Source organism: Ischnura elegans (genome assembly GCF_921293095.1).
Source record: "Ischnura elegans chromosome 13 unlocalized genomic scaffold, ioIscEleg1.1 SUPER_13_unloc_1, whole genome shotgun sequence".
Taxonomy (NCBI): domain Eukaryota; kingdom Metazoa; phylum Arthropoda; class Insecta; order Odonata; family Coenagrionidae; genus Ischnura; species Ischnura elegans.
The window spans coordinates 12,818,153-12,836,036 of NW_025791657.1; the positions used below are offsets into that span (position 1 = coordinate 12,818,153).

General features: G+C 40.8%; 2 protein-coding genes across 2 annotated transcripts in view; one reads left to right on the forward strand and one right to left on the reverse strand.

The window, feature by feature from the left end:
* Positions 1-12,246, forward strand: part of LOC124172075 (zinc finger protein 211-like) — a 44,511-nt gene extending 32,265 nt beyond the window's left edge. The window contains exons 8-9 of the mRNA XM_046551482.1: positions 4,441-4,513; positions 7,246-12,246. Of these exons, the coding sequence (XP_046407438.1) occupies positions 4,441-4,513; positions 7,246-9,053 (1,881 nt within the window). The 3' untranslated portion in view covers positions 9,054-12,246. The remainder of the gene's footprint in view (positions 1-4,440; positions 4,514-7,245) is intronic.
* LOC124172076 (zinc finger protein 271-like) overlaps positions 11,675-17,884 on the reverse strand; it is a 36,231-nt gene continuing 30,021 nt past the window's right edge. Inside the window, exon 5 of the mRNA XM_046551483.1 lies at positions 11,675-11,872. Coding sequence (XP_046407439.1) covers positions 11,675-11,872 — 198 coding nt within the window. The remainder of the gene's footprint in view (positions 11,873-17,884) is intronic.

The following is a 17,884-nucleotide window of genomic DNA, read 5'->3' on the forward strand; positions in this document are numbered from 1 at the left end:
ACTACATACAAAACATATTTCTGTTGGGCATTGTGAGGAATACCAATATGTGCACACTCGCCAAATTTCATTGGTCCAACGGAAAAACTATTGAAGTTATGCCAATTTACGTATTTGCTATAATAATCGAATCGATTTTTCGATCATACTGACATCTGCACTGTAAAATCCGCAATGCTATTGGTTTAACCTTCAGTCTATGGGTATCTACTATATAAAACCTGGTCAACTATGCCCTTGGATGTAAAATCCTATTTGTTATAGCAGTTCGATATATTTTAAGAAAAATCATATTCGATATATATCGCACGTTAGACTACATACAAAACATATTTCTGTTGGGCATTGTGAGGAATACCAAGATGTGCACATTTGCCAAATTTCATTGGTCCAACAGGTATACTTTTCAAGTTATACCAATTTGTGTATTTGCTATAATAATTGAATCGATTTTTCGATCATACTGACATCTGTACTGAAAAATCCGCAATGCTATTGGTTAAATATCCAGTTAATTGGTACCTCCTATTTAATCCCTAGTCAACTATGTCCTTGGATGTTAAATCCTACATGTTATAGCAATTCCATATATTTTAAGAAAAAGCAGATTCGATATATTTCGAGCTGGAGATGAATACAGAACATACTACCATAGAGTATCGTGAGGAATGCCAAGATGTACCTGTTTACCAAGTTTCATTGGTCCAACGTATACACTTATCAAGTTATGCCAATTTGCGTATTTGCTATACTAATGGAATCGCACATTAGACACTGCTGACATCTGTACTGTAAAATCCGCAATCCTATTGATATCCCTTCTTTGGTCACTCCCTTATCCCTGCCTTCTCTAATATCCCCGCTTTCAAAATTTAACCTATGTTCTTATATTGGTGACGTAGATAGACGGGATGCGTGTATTTCTTACGGGGGCCTTATACAAAATGATATAAATTCAAATCGATGTATCTTCATTAGGAAACACAATTCATCTAAATAATTAAGTGTGCGGATAATTCCTTCTTTTCCTTACGTATTGTTAAAATTTTTATTTCCGTAACTATGTAAATAAGCCCAAAAAATGGCTCAATCGAATACAACCTTGTATCGATCATAACTTCGAGTCTAATCAATCGATCCGCTTGATTTAACTTTTGTCGGATGAATGGCATTATCAGTTGTATTGTGTATGACTTTCATGTTCAATACTTGATTAACAAAAAAGTTATTAGCGATCGAAGCGTATCCAAGGAGATTGGTATCGATATAACTCGCACGTGAATCGATCGAGCGAAATCATCACCATTGCAAAAGTTTACCATTTTAATGATGCTATTACCCTGAAAATTTCATTCATCTAGCTGAAATGGTTGCTAAGATATTCAAGATTGTATGCTCCACAAAAAAATGGCGACAATGATTTTTCGCTTGCAGGACATTTTTCGGAATTTAATTATTAATTAACTAAGAGGGATACGGAGAAAGTGAGCTCAAAAGAGCTTTTTCCAGAAGATTCCAAATTTTTACATGGCACATGTCTCAACGCCGAAATCCAAGGTTGAAAATTCGACCACCTCTACAATGGAAAGTCGAAATCGTTTATTCCTCGGAATTGTTTCGACATATGAAAATTACGAGATAGCCAAAAAATCAACCAAAAAATCTTGTATCTTGCGTTTCAAGGAATTTGTCCTGCGATGATTGCAAGTTGGTCAAAAAAATTCTTTACGTAGTGCCATAAGAAAAGCATGGGGCACTTTCAAAAAATCATAAAAAATACTAAATATCAATTCATCGCAATGACAGCCACACCAAAAAATCAACCAAAAAATCTAGTTTTTGTCAAGGGAATCTCATGTTCCTCACATATTTATAAATACATTAAAAAAGTGAAAAAGTTTTAGTCCCATAAGGCTCCCATGTTAATTCAAGTCGATATATCTCGAAAAGTTATCGACTTTTTAAAGATTTCAGATTTTTCCTCCCGATGAATTTTTTTTTTACTTTTACGTCCAATATTCCATATAGCCACACATATCACAGTTTGGGCTACTAATTTGTATCAATCACCCAATCAGTGATTTAGTTTCTAGCTATATAGGGACTTCAATGATACATTGACGTTGCCATGCCTTTATGTTTTTATATGACCCATTGTATTTTTTTTCTTAAATAAGCTAGCTAATTCTCAAGACGTGCTCCCACTTCTTTCTCAAATTAGGGGTGTTGCGGAATCTATGTAGAGAGATAGCTTTTGTCTCACACTGGTTGGTGCAATGATAAACACCGCACATTTTGTTGCTCATGAACTTCTCCTTCTATGTTTTTCATCATAATGCCTTTGATATTCGGCTAAACGGTGCTGGCTGTCTATCATTTCACATGAACAAGCGTACTAAGGCATCCGATCATCTCTATTCGGCCATGACACCTAATATAGTGCTGCCACCTGGATTCCCTTCCAGATGTGAATAGCTCTTGGGATTCATCTTAATTGCATATGTAGTGCCTTCTTTTTTGATAACACAAATTTCTGTGCTGGAAAAGGTTTTTGTTAATGGAGTAACCTCACAGGTTATTTGTAAATATTTTTAAATATTTGTAATGCGATTTTTAATTACAGTGTAATTATTTACTTGCCTACATGCTTTTACTCTAGCCATCTCAGTTTTGATAAAGCAATCACTGTTTATTTTTAGAAAGTTAGCCACTGCGAGGTAGTGGACTTAAATTAAATTGTTCATGCTTTCTCAATTCCCTCTTCAGCTATTTTTTCCCTGGAAGCTTCTAGGTATCTCGTTGTTGTTTTTTAACTTTCCTCTCTTTCAAAAAAGCATGTAATGCAATAGCAAAATGAAGGCCGGACACAAGGATGGCATCATACCAACGAGAAGGCATCTAGTCATGTGATACAGTACTTTGCCAAAAACATCTACCCTTTCCTACCGGTGCCTACAATAGGAAAATGTTTTCCATGCTACAACCCCAGCAGTAGAGAAGGTTGCCTCAACGTTGTAGCAACATTAAAAATGTTGCATTGTAATGTTAACGTTGAGACAACGTTGTCACAACGGTAAGACAATATTGTCAGAACGTTGTGACAACGTTAAGACAACGTTGTCACAACGTTGTTTCCTGGGAACTTAAACGTTGTGACAACGTTGACTCAACATTGTGAAACGTTGTGGCAACTTTGAGAAACGTTGTGACAACTTGTATGTTTCCTCATTGTAATGTTGCTACAACGTTGAGACAACTTTCTCTGCTGCTGGGGAAATACTTAAAGAATATTTGAAATCTATCCATGCTGCATTCTCTTTTGGGGCAGAGTTACCTTAGTATTAAAACATTGCACATTTTTTTCTATAATTTACTCTTACAAATGAATTACTGTTACTTTTTAGTATTGCCGAATTTAAAAAAAAGTGTAGTGTTAATAACAGCAAAGTTAGTGAACTCTTGGTACTAAGACTTTTACTCCAGAATTCTGTCATTTTAATGCTAAAATTTCATTAAAAAGTTGCTTACACACAAAACAACAAAGAATTAATTTAAAAGATTAACAAATTGTAGTATGCAGAAAAGTATATCATTTCAAAAACCAGTGGTAATGTAACCACTTCCCAATGGACTCCTGTGGTGAGGATGATGGTAAAAGAGTGGCAGGGTGGGGCGTAATTGCTGAGGAGTTGCCCTAATGTCTTGCTAAGTGGAGTGACAGGCTGGGCCTGAATGCATCCGAAAATGGCTAGATCAGCAGTCACTTCCCTTCGCTCATGTCCACTGCAGCAAACGTCCAGTCATCTGCTTTGAAAATTCCACGACAGCTGTATCCAATATCAGATCTTCCGTGCATGATGTTGCCCATTAGGGTGCCTCGTTTTGCCACTTTTTTAGGAGCAAATCGTAATACCCGGAAAAAGTTGCGTACCCTGGTGGGTATTACAGATATGATTTTTTTTTCAAAATTGGTTGATATCATCTGTTCGCCATTTTGTCTTGAAATTTCGAAATTTTCAACAAAAAACGTTAAAAGTGTAAATAATTTAAATATGGTTTTAGCAAGCACTCATTTTTTCCAATGGTGTACTACATTGGCCTTTCCTTGATATTTTAGACCAAACACGACAGCTATATTTAACCGCTTTTTGGGGATGTAATATTTTGAATAAGGTCAACAGATTCAGGCATTATATGGTGGAAGTAGGATGTATTTAAGTAAAAACTGGTAGCACTTTTCCACAGTATTTTAATGCATTCAATATGTTTCGGCCTGTTACACCAGAGGATGGCTCAGTGAGCCCAAATACATTAAAATGTTGTGGAAATATGCTACCAGCTTTTATTAAGTTATGTAATACTTAAGCTGCCTTCATTATTTATTAAATTTAATCTTCTCTGTGCATTGCTGAATATTAGAATTCCATTGCTTACTTTCAGCCTACCTTAAATGAGAATGGAGAGTTCATTGAAAATTTAGGAATGGCCGTTGAGTCTACAGCGGAAGCAGCAGGTGAGGTTTCTATAGGATTAGCTAATAATTCTTACAATGGAGGGTTTTTTGTAACTGCACATGCCTTCCCCATAGATCTGCCTATGATCAGTAGTTTTGAATCCACACGAAGTTTTCTTTTCGGCTAATGTTTCAAGCTAATAGTTTTATTAACCTTGCCACACCCCACATACAGAAATCATCTTTGGATTTAAAATGTTATTGTTTTCAAACCAAACCCTATTTGACGATTTAAATTATATTGAAATTACTTTGATGATAGTGCAGTGAAACTTGGATAAACCTAACATCAAAGGACCAGTTAAAAACTTTGTATTATCCAAAAATTTGATTGCAAGTGATCCTTCATAAAAAGCACAAAAAATAAAAATTCTTCTTTCCAATAAGAACTCTTTATTAAATTGACACTATTGAAGTATAAATTCCTTGACTAATGCCTATAAACAATGTAAAAGTAACCTTAAAACAGAAATATTTATTTCAACAAACTACAAAGTAAAGCATTGTATCAGTTTTATTCTGACCTTAAAATGCCCTAAGGCAACATCTGAATGGCTGCGCACTGTCAACGTATAATCATATATGTTTAGACAAGGTGTCATAGAATAAAGTCCACTATACACGGTGAATGATCATGCAGAATGATTACCTGATCGTTCACAGGATCATGCGAGCAAAATAGAACATGTTCTAATTTTCACTGAATGATCATGCGCTTGAAGGTTCATTTGCGAATTGATCTATTGTACACAGTGAATGAAATCAATCAATGAAATCATTCACCGTGTATAGCAGCCTTAATGCACTGTAAAAAATCACAATAACCAAAGATATAATAAACATTGAATGCGTACTTTATTGACTAACAATATTGAAACATGAACATAAGGCTCGTGGGATTGCAACCATGAAACAAAACGATCTGTTTTTCAAAAAAGGAAATTTTTTGCCTTTTTCCTCGAATTAAGTCTTTCAGCTGTTATAAAAAGTTCTAACATATTCAATGAGTTGAAGTATGAATCACGTTAAATCGGCTTTCAAGAAAACAAGCTCCTGTATGTGCTTCTAGGAAAAGCTGCACTTGGCTCCATCGTGTTTTCTGAGTTCTTTCTTAACACCTTTTTCCACTTCTTTAATCAAAGCAACTTTTTCAGCCAGTCTTAAGTTTTATGGGCACGAGTTTTTCTCAACGAGGTCGATGCCATGATCGCTACACTCACTTAATGATAGATTGGCAATTATTTTGTGTCACAGATTATAATTTATACCTTTATTTGACACACCATAAAGTGCAAATTATCCCAAATAAATTCGAATTATTCACCATTTTGTAGCACTGTTTGAATATATATTGCTAGTGACCAAGAAAAATATTAGAATTAAAGTATATTTCGAATTAAAGAAGTTCAAATTATCCAGGTTCCACTGTATATCTAATGGCTGTTATGGGTTATTTTTTTATTATTGTGACTTCCCCTGTTACCAAGTATTTGTCCTTATCTTGGAAAAAACAAATTTTGTAGATAAGCTTATCTTCCACACTCCATGTCCCTTTTTACACGATTTAAGGTGTTTGGGAGGATTTTTGTCTCAGTACATTATCGTCATAGTTGGCTACATAGTAACACTGACATCTTCCATTACCATTAACACCATAAGTGGCTTTGTGTTAACTTACATATTGTTTTGTATGGTGGTATTTGTGAGTGAAAATCGTAGATTTGTTTTTACTAGCAGCAATAGTTTAAGTGATAATGCCTCTTAAACATCGTGTTGTCTTTGGGATTGATGTTGGATCTGCCAGCATGTAAATGCACATTATGTTGTTTGTAAAATATAGCTAAATATACTTGACTGTTGTGGATATTAAAAAAAGGAATCGTCGAAGTGCTGTGATTGTCATGAAATTAGGAAATGAAGTAGACTGTCTGATAACTTTTACTTATGAATCAGACATGACCATGATTGTGGACAAAATTTGGTGTTCCTTTAGGGATGTATCCCCTTTTTTGCAGAACATGTGAAGAGAATTCTGACAATTTTTTCATAAATAATGGCCACTTCCAAGGAATGAGTGTTATTGGCTGTAAACTTATTAATTACATTTAGCTAATATATCTGTGGCATTTGATGTGCCTGTTAAAGTCACACTTATATCAAAATTGAGGAGCCACAAAATATTTTGGATAATTATGTAATGAAGTGTTGTATGGGTTTACTGTGATCCTACGATGTAGGAAAATGAAAATTCTTAATATTTTATATGTATCCATCTGAAATGCCGCAAAATTGAATCACTGTTATTGTTGATAAGTGATTAACTTAGCAGGTATAGGTTTTATCCAGAATATTCAGCCAATGATAATTCGTTTGCCATTTTTCATTTGAAAATTTAGAATATAAAAATAAAACAATAATTTCCTCACATTTCAAACTTTCAAATGAGCAAATTTGAAAAGGCCTCATAATCCATTTTAATTAAGCAATCATTAGCTTGATATGAGATAATTATTGAAGCATGCTTTTTTGGTAAAATTATAAAAGCGTTTAAAGATAAAAAATTACAGTTTTTACTTCCCTTTGTATTTTGTCTATAAAGCAACTTAGTGATCGATCAAAATTGCTACATTTTTATCATTAAAATAAAATCTAGCATTCAAACATCATGTAGGTGCAATGTCAACAGGTTTCACATCAAACTGTGATAATGTTAATGTGAAATTCTTCCTCAGGGCTTCCAGCTCCGGAGAGATCGCAGATGAAAACATCATCAGCTTCATACCTGCTGGCTTTAAGAGATGTAAGGACTGATCAAAGTTATGGCCGTCTTCCCCTCTCAACCACAGCGACACTCATTCAATCCAAGTCTGGAGCATCTCATGCAGAGGAAGGAAGGAATGTGGTTGATAAAGACTTGGGAAAGTCTAGTGCGCGTATTCATGGTGAGGGAACATCGTGCTTATTTCCTAGTGATGGACAATCTTATACGAAAGACATCCAAGGATCTAAAATCAGTGGAGTTGGAACCAGAAAGAAATTTTTTGGGGTTGGTTGTGATGCACTAGATACCACAGAATCCCTTGGCTGTATCGAAAGTAGAGAAAAAAGAGAAAATGGCAACGAGGCGCTCATTGGAGAAAAGGAAGAGATGTGTAATTACATAATCAAAAATCCAGGGAATAGTTGCAGATCAAACGAAAGTTCATATCATTTCCTCAGCACCAGAGATGGAGTCAACTTCAAGGATGAGGTCAGCAAACACCTCCAAACTAATCTTGGTGCCAGAAATTTAGATGGTGATGTTCAATTGTCAGAGGGACAAGATGAGTCTATCAAAGCCATTGTATCAAATGAAGAAAGTGATACTCTATGTTCGACTTCATCCTCCAACACTTTGGGAGGGATGAAGATGAAAAGGAAAGGAATGAGGGGAAAAGGTAATGGGCCTATTAAAGAGAATTCTGGAAGAATGGGAGAGAGGAAGAGTCTGAGAAAAAATAGGGAAATTAGTACTGTTGATGAGAAACTGTGCCCACAAAATGCATCCTTGAAGTCGCACTCTTGTATTGGAAACTGCTGCGATCAGCCATGTGGAAGCTCAATGGAGAGAGTTTACTCGTGCAGTGAGGGCACCAAGACTCTCCCTCAAAGTAGAATCCTCAGTGAGCACATTGTAAAGCATGCAAAAGAGGAGTCTTATTCATGCGAAATGTGTGATAAGTGCTTCTTTAGAACAGATCACCTAAATGAACACCTGCGGACCCACAGAGGAGAGAAACCGTATTCTTGTGATGTTTGCAGTAAGTCTTTCTCTTCAAAGGAAATCCTTGTCAAACACAGTCGAATACACTCGGGAGAGAGACCATTTTCATGCAGCATTTGCTGCAAGTCTTTCTATCGGACTTATGACCTCACCGTTCACATGCGCACGCACAGCGGGGAAAAACCTTTTTCTTGTGAAGTTTGCAGTAAGTCTTTCGTTCGGAGGCGCAACCTAAATGAACACATGCGAATCCACACGAAAGAGAAACCCTATTCATGCGGTGTTTGCAGTGAGTCCTTCTCTAGTAAGAAACAGTTAGTAATACACTGTCGAAGACACACGGGAGAAAGACCTTTTGCATGCAGCCTTTGCTACAAGTCTTTCTATCATAGTTCTTACCTCACCGTTCACATGCGCACGCACAGCGGGGAACAGCCGTATTCGTGCAATGTCTGCAACAAGTCTTTCACTCGGAGGTGCAGCCTGCACGAACACATGCGCGTACACACGGGTGAGAAGCCTTATTCTTGTGAAGTTTGCAGTAAGTCCTTCTCTAGTAAGAGCGTCCTGGTCAAACACTGTCGAGTACACACAGGGGAGAGACCCTATTCATGCAGCATTTGCTGCAAGTCTTTCTGTCATAGTTCTTGCCTCATCAGACACAGACGTGTGCATACCGGGGAAAAGCCGTATTCTTGCAGTATATGCTCCAAGCGTTTCTCTCAGAGTGGTATCCTTGACAGACACATGCGTACACACCTAGGGGACAAGCTTTAGGGGACACACGGGAGAGAAACACTACTCATGTGATGTTTGGAATAAGTCTTTCTCTAGAAAGAGCAACTTCGTCTTGCAATGTCGTACACACACAGGATAGATACCTTTTTCCTGTAGCATTTGCTGCAACTCTTTCTATCAGAGATCTATCCTCACCTTTCACATGCAAATACACTCTGGGGAATCCTTATTCATTCAATTTCTGCAGCAAATCTTGCCCTCGTAGGTATGACCTGGACGATCACATGCAAATACACACGGGAGAGAAGCCTTTTTCATGTGATGTTTGCAATAAGCCTTTCCTTAGAAAGAGTGAACTCGTCATACACTGTCGTACACTCACATGATTGCTGAACATTTGCTGCAGGTCTTACTATCAGAGTTCTCACCTCATCCAACACAAGCGTACATGCACCAGAGAGAAGCCTAAATCCTCTAATGTCTGCTGCAAGTCCAACCTTGACAGGCACTAGCAACCACTCTGGTTTCTTTCCACTCATTGACACAAGTCGACTAGCGTCGCCTCCGTTACGGAAGCTGCTGTTACTGAGTTTTTTCGTTAGTTGCCGCGACAATTTCGTGAATTTTATCTTGTGCTTCGCGCGCCAGTTTACTTTTCCTTTGATGCTACGCCAAATTTTACTCAAATAAAGAATAGCGTCAAGACGCATCGCGCCAATCGGGATTCCGAGCCCAACGGACCGTGGTCCCAAGATGATGACTGCCTCACCAGCCCTCCTTCCTCTCCTGAATCTCCGCCAGCCAGCCCATCCATTCCCAAAGAAACCAACCCAGTTCCGGCCGCCCCTGTTCCTGCCTCGGTGAGTCCGGGCATTACTTTCACCTAGCATAGTCCCTAAAACAGATTCTCTGGTTCAAATAACTCTGCCATTGCTTAAACTCAATGATCCTAACGTCAGAGCAATACTTGGTTTACCATTACTTCAATCGAATGATCAGCCTGCCTCACAGTAACCCTTTTTAGAGCCCAGAAAGCGTAGACGTGTCTTGAATTCGCCTTCAATGTCTCCCACCCCCCCTGCTACTAGTAATAGATTTAGTACATTAGATTCTGAGCACGAAAATGGCCCTCTTATGGCCCCTCAGGCCGAAAAAAGCGACCAAACTTCTGAAAATCTGCATAATCTGAATGTATCTCCAATGCTCACTACTGCAAATGGCCCTTTTCAGGACCGCAGTACTAAGCAATCTTGAAATGCCCATCATGCTCCACGGAAATATAAAATTCCCCCTATTTTCTTAAAGGACCAATCTCATTGGCCGGAAAAAATAGAGCAATCATTACTGCTACCTCAAGACCTCCAGTCTATATTCAACTGGGTCGCAAATCTGGATACAATGCCACAGTTCGGACGATTTTCGTGCTCTCGTAAATTTATTTACTGCAAAAAAATAGGAATACTATACGTATCAGCTCGCTGAGGACAAAAATAATTATCTTGTTGTCCGCGGACTACTTTCCGCCACGTCTACCGATGAAATCCGCGAGTCGCTGCTTGTTCAAGACCTCCCGGTCGATGATTCCATTCAATTACGTAATAATAGGCCTTTGAAATTGGAACGCGATCGTCGCGAGCGCTTTTAGCGCGAAAACCCAGATGTCTCTTTACCTGCTCTGCCCGTAAGACTGCTGCCGATATTCGAACTGAAGCTACCATCATGCGCAGAAGTAGAAAAATATAAAAATATCTTTCATCTCTGCGGATTAGCCGTTAAAATTGAGACTTTCCTACCATCGCCAGGCCCTCCACAATGCACTAAGTGTCAACAGTATGGACACACTTACAAGTCATGCGGAATGCAAACCCGCTGTGTTCGCTGCGGCGATAACCATTCACGCACAGAATGCCAGCTGTTCAAGCCTCAGCCGGCAAAATGCGCAAATTGTTCCGGAGACCATCCCGCTAACTACAAAAGATGCCCGAATTATCTCACTTTCGCTGAAAACTCCGAAATAGCCGCCGTCCACCAATCAGTCAGCCATTCTTTCAAGACAGCTCTTTTCCTCCTTTGCCGCAACCTTCCGTCTCCGTTCCTGCTGCTGCCGCTAGTCCTCAACGAAGCCGGGCATTTGAGTTTAATCTGCCATCTTTCATCACATCCTTCATGACGTCGGACGTGAAACAAAAAATCTCTACTTGGCTCTCCGGATTAATCAAAAAACTTCTTGCACCTTCTACTTAACCTAAATCAGAAATAATCATCAACGAAATAATATAAATAGGACTTTCGCTGCTCAGTGATGGCTAGGAACTGGTCAGATCTGTCTAAGGTGCTCTCCGCTGCGGTGCCAGCTGAAACGCCGCTACAATCCGCCCTGCGACAACCGTCGACAACAATAACAACCGCCCTGCGCCAACCGCCGACAACATCGCCCACCGGCGACAACATACCAGCCGTCGAGGACGCCAACCGGCGTTGTCCGGCCATCCTCAAGGCAGTCGAGTACTCCTCCTGTCACCACACCAGCCTGCAAAGGCCGTCTAGGACCTAAAAAGGACCATTTTCGTGACTTTTGGTCTTAGTCGAAAAACCAACGCCACGACAGCAGGACACCGAGGGAAGTCGAGCGCCCTCACGGAAATCGGCCTCCTAGGCCGTTAAGAGGACCTTTTCGCCAAAAATTCCAAGCCGCCGAGAACGCCAACCGGCGTTGCCCGGCTATCCTCATCGTCCGTCGCTACGTGCGGCAACTCACCTAAGCCGCTCATCTGCTGCGCCAAGGAGCTATCACTGCAGATAGGGACCACCCGTCGCCAAGAGGGCACCCTGGGGGCCGCAGCTTTCTGGGCTCGAACCTACCGATCGAACCCGTCAGACCACAACTTGTACAGAGCACTCAAAAACCGTGCCACCTCCCTGCTCCGTGAGTACAACTCCAAAAAATGGGATGCCATGATAGAGTCTATATCCCACAAGGATCACTCTGTATGGCAACTAGCGCGGAATCTAAGAGGGAAGCGCTCGCAGCTAAAACCACTGACTCACCAAGGAGTCACCGCTGTTTCTGATGCCTCCAAAGCGAACCTCTTCGCAGATCACCTAGCCACAACCTTCCAAAACCACCTACCTTCCAACCTAGAAGAAGAAGCCACTGCAGCAATCACATCTCTACAGCAAACCCCAGCACCACCATTCCCTATAATAAATCCGATCGAACTCCAAGGAATAATCTCCAAGCTAAAACTGCGATCTGCAGCGGGACCAGACAATCTCAAACCGGGCCATCAAGAACCTCCACAGTAAAAAATTAACATATCATCGCCACTTACTGAATGCCAGCTTCCTGTTATACCATTTCCCCACGCCTTGGCGCACCGCAAAAATTATCCTACTCCCTAAACCAGGCAAACGTCTCCACGACCCCAACAATTACCGCCCAATAAGTCTTCTTAACTGCTTGGGAAAAATCCTGGAACGCTGTATCCTGAACCGGCTTTCGAGGGAGATCGAAGAATGAAACCTTTTACGTCCAGAGCAAACCGGCTTCAGAGCACACCATGCAACAACTCACCAAATAACTAGGATCGCCGAATATATCATTTATGGCTTCAACATAAACAATCACATGGGGTGTTCTTGGACCTCCACAAAGCTTTCGACCGAGTCTGGCATGCCGGCCTAACCCTAAAAATTTCCAACCTTCTCATTTCCACGTACTTACAGAAGCTGTTAAATTCCTTCCTTTCAAACCGATCCTTCTACGTTTCCGTCAACTCTGCTTCCTAACCTTCTAAACCAATAACCTCCGGAGTACCGCAAGGCTCCGCCATCTCACCAATCCTATTTAATCTTTTCATCAATGACCTGCCCTGTAATCCCAAAACCGAAACCTTCCTCTATGCTGATGATACTGCTATAATCTCCCGCTCCTTCAACCCCAACGTAGCCACGAAAAATGTCAATGAATACCTCAATTCCGTCAAAACTTGGATGGACACATGGAAGCTATCCATTAATAGTAGCAAATGCAATGCCATCACTTTTGCCAGAAGATCCAAATATAAAAACACAACGCCATCCCACTACGGACAGGAGGTCATACCTGAGGCCAAAGAAGTAAAATTCCTTGGAGTCATGCTCGACACCAAGCTGTCCTGGAATGCCCACACCAAATATGCCACCAAGAAGACCCAAGCTGCGATATCGGCGCTAAACCCGCTCCTAAACAAAAGAAGCAAGCTTCATATCAGCACGAAACGAACGCTGTACCTTTCCATGATACGGCCTTTAATAACTTACGGATACCCTGCCTGGGCAAATACAAACTACACAAACCTCATGAAGCTCTGCCGCACACAAAACAAACTTATACGTCGCATGGTCAATGCTCCATGGTTCGTGAGAAATGAAGCAATCCAAAAGGACCTTAAAATCCCTCCACTAGACCAGCACCTCACAAACATTAAAGACAAATTTGAAAAATCACTCGCAAACACCAACAATACACTTCTACACGACATCTGGAATTATGAAACCAACCCACATTTCAAACATCGCAGACCAAAACACCCGATTCGCCTGGCCCCACTAACACACAATGAAGAACACATAACCTAAACAATGAAGAACACTTTAACACCAGACACTTAACACATAGATAATCAAACCAAAGCAATAATACGTCCTATTCAAATTCCCGTCATGAAGAAACACTCTAGACCAACATGCGTTTAGCCGCTACGGCTGAATATCGCAGCATATGCGCACCAGCGCAGTTCAAACGTCCTGCGTCCAGTGATGGCTAGTGGTCCGGCCACTAAACTTCAGATCCTGCATTGGAACATATGCGGTTCGCACGACAAACGGGAAGAACTCCGTCAACTTCTCAATCTTCATTTCGTAGATGTAGCCTGCATCCAAGAAACCTGGTTAACTTCAACAAAATATCTATTTCGTAATACCGATTAGATTGACTCCAAAGGCGGCGGTGTATTACTCCTTGTCAAATTCACTATTCCATCGTCTCAATTATCTTTCCCCGATCAATTCACCACCATTGAAGCATTCGGTGCAAAAATCTAGACTTTCCTGGGAGATATCCATGTATGGTCAGTCTACAGGCCGCCGAAACCGGTAAAAAAGGAAGACATCGCTGCGCTAAATTCCATCTTGAAAGCCCGGACCATCGTCGCCGGCGACCTGAATGCAAAAAACATCAGCTGGGGCTGCAAGACGAACAACAGGGCCGGCAACATGCTCCTAAAGCTGCAGCGGAGACGAAATCTCGAGATAATTGCCCCTGACTCGCCATCTCATTTCTTATACCACGGATCCTGCGAAACGGATCTAGACATTGCTCTTTCACTGAACGTTTCTCCAACTGGCCACTCAACCGCAATAGATTACCAGATATCAGACCACCTGCCAGTTCAGTTCACTGTAAATTGCCTTCCTGCCCAAAAACCTGCCCGCAAGCGTGGAATTAATTACAATAAATTTTCGCGTCTGGTCGGCGACAACTGCCATCTGCTTCATCCTCTGCAAATTACCAAAAGGAAAGGTGCCGATAAATTCATCGAGTAGCTTACCATCATCATCCAAGACGCCGAAAATGACGCTGCCTATGAAATTCCAGAAACATCTCTTCCCGACGCTCTACCGGCTGAAATTCTTCTTCTTATCCGACGAAGAAATCAAGCAAGAAAGCACTGGCAATTTTCTCGTCTGCGTGAAGATCGTCAGCTTTACATCGCTCTCCGCAATCGAGTTCAAAGGGCCATCAAACAACACCGCAGCGAAGTCTGGAACAAAAAGTTAAAATACCTTCGCCATGAAGACGGCACAATCTGGCCAACAGCAAAAGCGCTGAAAAAACCACGCCGTCAGATGCCTGCATTAAACACTTCATTCAGCCGTGCGATGTCCGATGAAGAAAAAGCTAACATTTTCGCGGAAATTCTTGAAACTCGCTTCAAAAATGATCTGCCATCTCCAAACGAAGACGAATGCAGAACTTCGTGGCTCAGCCTGCAAAAATGTCCGATCTCTGCGCCGGAAGTTACCACTCCTGACGAAATTAGTTCCGTATTAAAAAGATTAAAACATAAATCAGCGCCCGGTCCTGATGGCATTTCAAACCGTCTTCTCAGAAATCTGCTGCTCCCAATGATTTCCATACTCAGCCGTCTATTCAATACGTTAATTTCTATTTCATATTTCCCAACTGCTTGGAAATTCGCAAAAGTAATAATGATCCCGAAACCGAATAAACCCCCATCCGATCCAAAATCTACCGTCCTATCAGTTTGCTGAATACCATCTCAAAACTCTTCGAAACCATTATCCATCACCGACTCCGCTAATACCTTCACGCCAATAACATCATCCGCCCGGAGCAGACCGGATTCCAAAAGAGAACAGCAAAAACCCATCAGATCCTCCGCCTGGTCGAAGACATCGTCTCCGGCTTTAATAGAAAATTAATCTCTTACTGTGTTTTCCTCGATTTGGAAGCCGCTTTCGATCGCATCTGGACCCTGGGCCTGATTGAGAAGCTGATCAACTTAGAAATCCCTCCCTACCTTTGCAAATTAATCCAATCCTTTACCTCTGACCGCACTTTCTACGTTTAAGTCCACTCCTCCGATTCCTTTTTCCATCCCATTTCCTCCAGCGTGCCGCAAGGCGCCATCCTTTTCCCAACCTTATTTAATCTTTACGTCAATGACACTCCAACCTCTCCTCAAACCAACCTCTATCAGTATGCAGATGACACCACCATCCTTGCCCAGGGTTTGGATCCGCATCGGACAGCAGACATTCTTCAGGATCATCTTGACGAGTACCAGGAATTGGCCGACAACAGGAAATTAAGCGTGAAAGCCACCAAATGCACGCACGTAGTCTTCTCGCGACGTCAAAAATCCGGTGAAGGACATCAATTATTCTATGAAAATACCAGAATCCCGAAGAGCCAAACCGCCAAATATCTTGGCGTAATAGGTCTCTGAACACCTATTTAGGTAAAGACGTTTCTGAAAAGTAGGTGCAATTATTAAGCTAAAAGTTATAACAATATGGCTGTAAAGTCATCTATTTTTTTATTATGAGCATTTAAAATACGTCTTACAAGGCATCAAGGAAAAACGTAATTCGCACCACCGCCATCTTGAATGACGTCAGCTCATGCAATAGAGTTGTTCTTAACCGTTCTTAACCACCTTGACCGTGCACATTATTGAAGTTTACAGCGGAGATATTGTGGTTATTACGCCGTATTTTTCGTGTCGTAGTTATTCCTCGATATGTCGCAGCGTATAGCTTCAAGTACTGCATTGTGCCTAAGTGCAGAAATACGACTAGAAATGCTCCAAATAAATATTTTCATACGGTCACCCAAGACGTAGACCGAAGATTGGTTCGGATGAGAAAGTGCCGACGAATGTGAATGAATGAAAAAAATTAATTCTAATATTAACGCATTGTTTATCAGATTTGACACAATCCTATACCTACTCATCTTCACCAGTGGAAAGTTTTTTCACTAGCTGGCTTTATCCACTTCGAGGGGATCTCTGTCCGACACTTTTTGAAAAAATTGTATTCCTCAAGGAGACTAATGCAACTATATAGAGCAACATTTGAGAAGTTTTACTTTAAAAAATAAAATATATATTTTTAAAACATACCTTTCTCGTGTACTATTTGTAACTATCCTTACGAGCAAAAACAGGTTAAATATTTTTTAAGGTGAGGTGGGAAGAAGGATTTGGTTCTTTCCCGGCGAATGCTGTTGATGAAATCTTCTCGGGAAATCAGCCGGGTGATGATGGCCATTGCTGCCAACGTTTCGATGGCCTTCTCTGCCATCGTCTTCGCCCTGAAGACGATGGCAGAGAAGGCCATCGAAACGTTGGCAGCAATGGCCATCATCACCCGGCTGATTTCCCGAGAAGATTTCATCAACAGGTGAGGTGGGGTTAGTGCGACTGCGGGGTAAGTGCGACTCCCCTCCAGGAAAATCGTATTTCCGTTCTCGAAGCAGGTGGCGGTCGTGCAACATATTCCACACATTGTTATGAAACCAGAGCCAACGACTTTGTAATACTTATCCCTTAATTTCTCGTTCCACATGCTTAGGAAATATACCTGTCCGTTCATCTCGTAGTCTCTCGTAGTTGGTTGTTAGGAGAGTCTATACCGCAGTTCCCTCTGAATCAACGCATCGGAGGTGTTAGGCAAGAACTATATCTTGTTTTCTCTTTTTCATGGAATGGTTTTCCTTACTTTACTTAAAATTTAGGAACTTGGGCCATTATATTTAGTTTAGATGGGGGTCGCACTTTCCCCGTCGTAACCATTCATTCCTACCTTCCGGGGCAAGTGCGACCCCGTTACCTGGGGTAAGTGCGACCCCCTGTCGCACTTACCCCAGGCTACGAGGTTGAAGTATGGATTGAATTTTTAGTTTCTGTCTAACAGATCTTGCGTTAAACTTTTAGTTTCTGTCTGGCAGTTCTTGCGTTAAACTTTCTTAAATAAATGTTGCAAAACACCGAAGTTAATAAAACTAGGTCTTTTAATAGAGTCCTTTCATTAACTCTTATTTTGAAGGTTTATCTGATAAAGATAGCTTACTTCAGTTTGTTGATTGATTATGATAGGGCATTGGATATCATGTCTTCTGACGAGAAGGATGTAGACGACATGGTATTAATGCCTGAAACAAGATAGCATGAGTCGAAAAAGCTTAACAAGTTCGGTGACTAAATATTCAAAGTGGAGATTGGATTCTGGCTAGATTCAGCAGCAAAAAGTCAGTTGCTCACTATGTAGGGAAAATTCTGGAGATTAATGAATAAGGTGAT